Source organism: Panulirus ornatus, chromosome 11, assembly GCF_036320965.1.
Source record: "Panulirus ornatus isolate Po-2019 chromosome 11, ASM3632096v1, whole genome shotgun sequence".
Classification (NCBI taxonomy): Eukaryota; Metazoa; Arthropoda; class Malacostraca; order Decapoda; family Palinuridae; genus Panulirus; species Panulirus ornatus.
The window spans coordinates 43230284-43238350 of NC_092234.1; the positions used below are offsets into that span (position 1 = coordinate 43230284).

The window sequence follows — 8067 nt, forward strand, 5'->3', positions numbered from 1 at the left end:
CTCAGAATACCTGGGAAAGTGTATGTGATGGTGAGATTTAGAGGATAACAGTATGCACAGAACATCTGATTGGGGTGGAGTAGTGTGGCTTGAGGAGAGATAGTGTGGAAATTATTATTACTTTAGAGTATTTATTATTATTATTATTATTACGCTACCTCGCTATCACGGGAAATAGCGAATAGTATGAAAAAAAAAAAATTATTATTTTGCTTTGTTGCTGTCTCCCGCGTTTGCGAGGTAGCGCAAGGAAACAGACGAAAGAAATGACCCAACCCACCCCCTTGCACATGTATATACATACACGTCCACACACGCAAATATACATACCTATACATCTCATTGTACACATATATATACACACACAGACATGTACATATATACACATGTACATAATTCATACTGTCTGCCTTTATTTATTCCCATCGTCACCTCGCCACACATGGAATAACATCCCCCTCATGTGTGCGAGGTAGCGCTAGGAAAAGACAACAAAGGCCCCATTCGTTCACACTCAGTCTCTAGCTATTATGTAATAATGCCCGAAACCACAGCTCCCTTTCCACATCCAGGCCCCACAGAACTTTTCATGGTTTATCCCAGACGCCTCACATGTGCTGATTCAATCCATTGACAGCACGTCGACCCCGGTATACCACATCGATCCAATTCACTCTATTCCTTGCCTGCCTTTCACCCTCCTGCATGTTCAGGCCCCGATCACTCAAAATCTTTTTCACTCCATCTTTCCACCCCCAATTTGGTCTCCCACTTCTCCTCATTCCCTCCACCTCCGACACATATATTCTCTTGGTCACTCTTTCCTCACTCATTCTCTCAATGTGCTCAAACCATTTCAAAACACCCTCTTCTGCTCTCTCAACCACGCTCTTTTTATTTCCACACATCTCTCTTACCCTTACATTACTTACTCGATCAAACCACCTCACACCACATATTGTCCTCAAACATCTCATTTCCAGCACATCCACCCTCCTGCGCACTCTATCCATAGCTCACGCCTCGCAACCATACAACATTGTTGGAACCACTATTCCTTCAAACATACCCATTTTTGCTTTCCGAGATAATGTTCTCGACTTCCAAACATTCTTCAAAGCTCCCAGGATTTTTGCCCCCTCCCCCACCCTATGATTCACTTCCACTTCCATGGTTCCATCCGCTGCCAGATCCACTCCCAGATATCTAAAACACTTTAATTCCTCCAGTTTTTCTCTATTCAAACTTACCTCCCAATTGACTTGACCCTCAACCCTACTGTACCTAATAACCTTGCTCTTATTCACATTTACTCTTAACTTTCTTCTTTCACACACTTTACCAAACTCAGTCACCAGCTTCTGCAGTTTCTCACATGAATCAGCCACCAGTGCTGTATCATCAGCGAACAACAACTGACTCACTTCCCAAGCTCTCTCATCCCCAACAGACTGCATACTTGCCCCTCTTTCCAAAACTCTTGCATTTACCTCCCTAACAACCCCATCCATAAACAAATTAAACAACCATGGAGACATCACACACCCCTGCTGCAAACCTACATTCACTGAGAACCAATCACTTTCTTCTCTTCCTACACGTACACATGCCTTACATCCTCGATGAAAATTTTTCACTGCTTCTAACAACTTGCCTCCCACACCATATATTCTTAGTACCTTCCACAGAGCATCTCTATCAACTCTATGATATGCCTTCTCCAGATCCATAAATGCTACATACAAATCCATTTGCTTTTCTAAGTATTTCTCACATACATTCTTCAAAGCAAACACCTGATCCACACATCCTCTACCACTTCTGAAACCACACTGCTCTTCCCCAATCTGATGCTCTGTACATGCCTTCACCCTCTCAATCAATACCCTCCCATATAATTTACCAGGAATACTCAACAAACTTATACCTCTGTAATTTGAGCACTCATTCTTATCCCCTTTGCCTTTGTACAATGGTACTATGCAAGCATTCCGCCAATCCTCAGGCACCTCACCATGAATCATACATACATTAAATAACCTTACCAACCAGTCAACAATACAGTCACCCCCTTTTTTTAATAGATTCCACTGCAATACCATCCGTACCTACTGCCTTGCCAGCTTTCATCTTCCGCAAAGCTTTTACTACCTCTTCTCTGTTTACCAAATCATTTTACCTAACCCTCTCACTTTGCACACCACCTCGACCAAAACATCCTATATCTGCCACTCTATCATCAAACACATTCAACAAACCTTCAAAATACTCACTCCATCTCCTTCTCACATCACCACTACTTGTTATCACCTCCCCATTAGCCCCCTTCACTGAAGTTCCCATTTGCTCCCTTGTCTTACGCACTTTATTTACCTCCTTCCAGTATTTGTGTTGATAAATATGGTTTCGGGCATTATTGCAGGACAGCTAGAGACTGAGTGTAAACGAATGGGGCCTTTGTTGTCTTTTCCTAGCGCTACCTCACACACATGAGGGGGGAGGGGGATGTTATTCCATGTGTGGTGATGGGAATGAATAAAGGCAGACAGTGTGAATTGTGTGCATGTGTATATATGTACATGTCTGTGTGTGTATATATATGTGTACATTGAGATGTATGGGTATGTATATTTGCGTGTGTGGATGTGTATGTATATACATGTGTATGGGGGTGGGTTGGGCCATTTCTTTCGTCAGTTTCCTTGCGCTACCTCGCAAACGCGGGAGACAGCGACAAAGCAAAATAAAATGATAATAAATAGTTGAAGAGAGAGATTGAAATGTCAGTGACATTTTTAGGTCAGTTTGACAAAGAATATTTTAAGGAATATATTTGATAACTGAAAAGTTACAGAATGCAGTTAGGGTATGTGAAGTTACCATGGTTTTTTGATAAGTTTATAGATGGAGTGGGAAGGGAGGTAAATGTATGGGTCTGAGAGCGTGATGTAGGTATGTAGTATGCTGAGGACGAAGGGCTAAGAAGATAATCATTTGCTTTTTTGCAGGTGACATATCTCTGTTTTCAGATTCTAGTTAGAAGCTCTTGAATCCATTGACAGAATTTAGGAGAGTGTATGAAAGGAGAGAGTTGAAAGTAAATGTGAACAAAAGTAAGGTACATCTCATTACTGCTGTCTGGTTCTTTACTGTCCAATGATTCACTTATTTGGCTCAGGTTTTGGCGCTTATAATGACATATAATGAATGTGAGCAAATTAGGCCATTCTTCATCTGTTTCTGTCTGTCTTGCTATATGGGAATGCCTAATGAGGATGAATAAGAAGGATAACCTCCTTAGACCCCATCCAACTGTGAGTGAATCATTCTCTAGTGAGTTTTATGCTTTTGGGAAGAAGAGTAATAGGAAGAGCACAAGCATGGAGGTAAAGTTTGACATTTTAAAGGATTTTGATGCTGATCAATGAGGCATTGTTATGCCAGAGCTTGGCTTGTGTGCCGTATTGTTTAAGAACAATTGCCAAGCATGCAGATATAGTGAGATTTAATGCCTCCAGATTGACACTTGTAGTTATGACAAAGACCATTGGCACTAGGAGTTACAACCAAGACTGTTGGCACTAGAGGTGAAATTAAAAACATGTCACAGGCATTCAGTATTTGTATATAAGATAAGAATCAGCATAACATACCTGTGTTTAGCATAAAGAGCAAATTACTACAGTCACAATATTTCACAGAATAGGGTCTGATAATTCACATGAATCTCACTTATACAAGTCTCAGTTCATTGATTTTCAGTACAAAAACAGATTAAAGGACCAGTGGCCCCTAAAGTCTCCTTAAACTTCAAAAAGTTTGAAATAGTGATGATTATTTACATATTCACAAACAAAAGTTTTTTAGTAGAATTAGAATTGCCTTGTTTCATGAATGCTTGAATCAACTTTCTTTCAGAACATTCAGCCAGTGAATAGTGAATGCTTGGGTAAATTGCATTTTTCATGAGCACTACGTAGTTTTCTTCTGTAGGTTCTTAAGTAATGCATGGATTAGTGATTATATGTTCAGAAAAATATGGGAGAAAGTTGGTGAGCACATATCCTACATTAAATGCAGACATAGTGTAATGAGGTACAGCAGGGGAATGAGACAGTATAGATTCAGTGTATGTTTCAGTGAGAAGGAAGTGGAGTGCTTTACATACTGGTTAATGGATATATGGTGGCAGATGGAACCATGGTGGATGAAGCAAGTCAAAGAGTAGAAGGGATAACTAAAGTCTTGCATACACCAATGAGTTTGTGGAAGAAGAGGTCATTGTGTTTAGGGCTAAAATGGGTGCATTTAAAGATAGAGTAGTTCCATCAGTGTTGTATGTCTTGGCCCTTGAATGCATGAAAAGAGGAGAGTAAACACGTTGGAAATGAAATGTGGAAGGACAGTATTTGAAGCAAGATTGTTAATCATATCAGTACTGACTGTAAGAGAGGGATGTCATAGTAAATGGAATTTGAGAGAACTGTCCAAGCTTTGCCTCCTGAAGTAATTGGATATGTGGAAAGAATGAGCAGAGGAAGATTAATGTGTCAAGTCAGGGGAGCTAAGGGAATAGGTAGATCAGGGAGGAAATGGAAGGATGGAATTGAGGCTTTAGGATACTGATGCATAAACTCTCAGGACTGTAAGAGGTGTGCATGGAATTGATTGGAATGGTTTGATATTTTTTATGAGTGAGCCGCTCACTGGCAGTAGTCTAAACTACAGTCTAAGATGCAGTCAAGGTAAATTATAGAGTAGTGAATGAGGCTTGGCTGTTGATGGTAGATGCTGTTTTCATTACTCTTTAGCTAGAGAGTGGTTGTGTGTATATATGTCTGTTCCCTGTTTGTCCCAGACTACCTTGCTGCAGTGGGAGAAACAGTTAGGTATAAAGAAAAATATTACCCCATGTCTGCAGTACAGGAGGTGACTGGCAAAATCATCTCCAGCTTTGGCCTCCTTTAGGTTTTCAGAGCTGAAATCTAACCATAGTGCTAAAGTTCAAGAAATAGTAACCTCAGTTTTTTGTATATACATGCACAGAAAATGAATCGTTATGCTTTTTACTTCTTTGCAGCCAAGCCCCGTGTGGAATCTTTCCTATAACAAATAGATGTGTGAGGCTTTTGCATGTGGCCATATCCTGTTGATATCCACAGTATATCTTTGACTATTTGGCATTTAAGTTCTTGCTCTGCAGCAGATTGCTTGTACAGTCTGATTTGACTGTGAGGAGTAGTGAATTGAAAAAATTTGATGCCATTCAAATGCATGAGTGCATTCACATTTCTGTGCTTAAACTGTGACACATACTTGTGTTACCTATGTACTTGTAATACAAGTTTGGACAACCACTCATATTAAAATGACCAGGTAAAACAAATTGATTACCCTATTTCGTCATATGATAGACTGTATGAAAGTAACCAGTCAAGAGCAGAGCCTAATATTCCATAACAGTTTGGATTAATTTCTTGTTATATACAATCAACATTGAGCCAGTATTCCATTGAAATATCCTTGTGTTAGTTTACTGATGCTCTGCTTAACCAGATCATATACTGATCACCTGTATTCATAATGTTTGATTGTATTTGAGAACGATTTGAAATTGCTCAGAACAGTACCAGTTGTATAGTTATGCATATTATTGCTGCATATACCAATTACTTACCATTTACGAGAGAGGAATTACACAGTGCTTTGGTGCATAAACTTGTAAAGTGAGTTTTTGAAAATAAGCAGTTAGTAGTGTCTCTTAAATTTGATGACCATCCACATCATATGTATTAATGAGTGGACAGCTTGTACTTTGATTTGAAAAATTAAGGACTCGGATTTTTTTTTTCTTTTTTTGTGTGTGTGGTCTAGTTGTGAAGAATTGCTTTTTATCAGTCTGAAACATATATAACTCATGCAGACTGCTTAATTGGGAATTTTATCCTCTAAACCAGGTGTTTTGATTTTATTAGCAAACGAAGGTTGTTCTTTTACCCACAACTTGTTTATGTATCCTTAATTGTAATTAAAATTACAACTGTGCTTTTTCAATTATAGTGAGATGAACTTGTTTATTTTTCTCTGTTTTTATTTATATTAGGAGAGATGTTAGGGTGTTCCCAAGCTGTCTTAAAGATAATGTGTGCTCATGTGTAGTAGTCAGCCTCTCTCATCTTCCCCTTTTTTTATGTTCTTCAAGAGCTATTGAGTGAAGGAAATTACTTTTTTGGAGAGACTGATTTATGCATTTTGACAAAGGAGGCCTTAAGAACACTTGCTCTTACACCCCATCCTGGTGTGGAGTGCATTTCCATAGCAAACACTAGTGATATTCATTGAGACAGGTTTTGCTAGTATTCACCTGGCAATTGTATGAGCAGAATTTTTTCTCAACCAAAGAGTGGTTAGTTTTAATGTACATTTTCAGTGCTGTAGTAGTTTCAGAACCATATTTTATTACAGCAGCTGCACAAGGTAGCAGTGAAAAGAAAAAGAAGAAGAAGCAGGAGAAGCAGAAGAAGCAGAAGCAGCAGCAGCAGCAGCAGATGGAACTTAAAGATGAAGCAGATGAAGAAGGCCCTGAGGAACCAGTTGTGAAGGAAGAGCCTGTTGCAGCTAAACCTGAAAAGAAGAAAAAGAAGAAACAGCAGGAAGTAAAAGAAGTTCCTGAGGAACCAGAAGAACAAGGCATGTCAATGGAGGTAGAAACAGCTGAAAAGAAAAAGAAAAAAAAGAAGAAACAAGAAGCTAGAAAAGCTGAGTAGGTGAAAGGTTATAGTATATTTTAGGTTATGTAAATCTTTCTCCAGTTTTAAATCAGTGGGCTATTCAAGAAGCTTTTTTTTTTTTTTTTTTTTTTTTTTTCAAAATACTGTATTATGATTCTGTAGCTTAGATATTATATGCTGTATGAATAATAGTTCCTGTCAATTTTATAATTTTATTCTCCATCTTATACCAATTTGAAGTGAGAGTATTTGTATACCCTCTGCATTTTTGTTGTATGAATATGGTTATCTTTTATTCTTTGTTTGTATATGATACATAAAGCATGTGAATGTACTTGTTCAACAATTGTGTCCTCTTGATACTTCCTACATTATATGTAACTGTAATTCAAGTAAATTATTTTACATTGCAGTTTCTTTTTATTCATTCAGAATGAACCAGCAGAACCCTTACCACATGTAGCTCCCATATATGCTGATAATTTACTTTGCATTCTTCCACTTCTTTCAGGTGTGCCTTACTTTTATCCCTGTAGGGCAGATATAACAAAGGGAGTAGAATGCCTCTCTTACCTAATTTAATTAAGTTTCTTCCTTTATCTCTTTCTGAATTTTTTAGTTTTCATATCTATTTGATGATGAAGTGGTTTCACCATATAGTGCAATAGACATATTTTATTAGATTTTTTTTTTTTTTTTTTTCGCTGTCTCCCGCGTTTGCGAGGTAGCGCAAGGAAACAGACGAAAGAAATGGCCCAACCCACCCCCATACACATGCCTTGATTCAATCCACTGACAGCACGTCAACCGCGGTATACCACATCGCTCCAATTCACTCTATTCTTTGCCCTCCTTTCACCCTCCTGCATGTTCAGGCCCCGATCACACAAAATCTTTTTCACTCCATCTTTCCACCTCCAATTTGGTCTCCCTCTTCTCCTCGTTCCCTCCACCTCCGACACATATATCCTCTTGGTCAATCTTTCCTCATTCATTCTCTCCATGTGACCAAACCATTTCAAAACACCCTCTTCTGCTCTCTCAACCACGCTCTTTTTATTTCCACACATCTCTCTTACCCTTACGTTACTTACTCGATCAAACCACCTCACACCACACATTGTCCTCAAACATCTCATTTCCAGCACATCCATCCTCCTGCGCACAACTCTATCCATAGTCCACGCCTCGCAACCATACAACATTGTTGGAACCACTATTCCTTCAAACATACCCATTTTTGCCTTCCGAGATAATGCTCTCGACTTCCACACATTCTTCAAGGCTCCCAGAATTTTCGCCCCCTCCCCCACCCTATGATCCACTTCCGCTTCCA

General features: G+C 39.0%; 1 protein-coding gene across 2 annotated transcripts in view; it reads left to right on the forward strand.

Annotated features, from left to right (window-relative positions):
* The window catches only part of nop5 (nop5 ribonucleoprotein), a 71551-nt gene extending 64686 nt beyond the window's left edge, over positions 1-6865 (forward strand). Inside the window, exon 10 of one of the 2 annotated variants that reach the window (XM_071666846.1) lies at positions 6466-6865. In XM_071666846.1, the coding sequence (XP_071522947.1) occupies positions 6466-6767 (302 nt within the window). In that variant the 3' untranslated portion in view covers positions 6768-6865. The remainder of the gene's footprint in view (positions 1-6465) is intronic. The other variant, XM_071666847.1, reaches the window with a different exon arrangement.
* The last annotated feature ends 1202 nt before the right edge of the window (positions 6866-8067 follow it).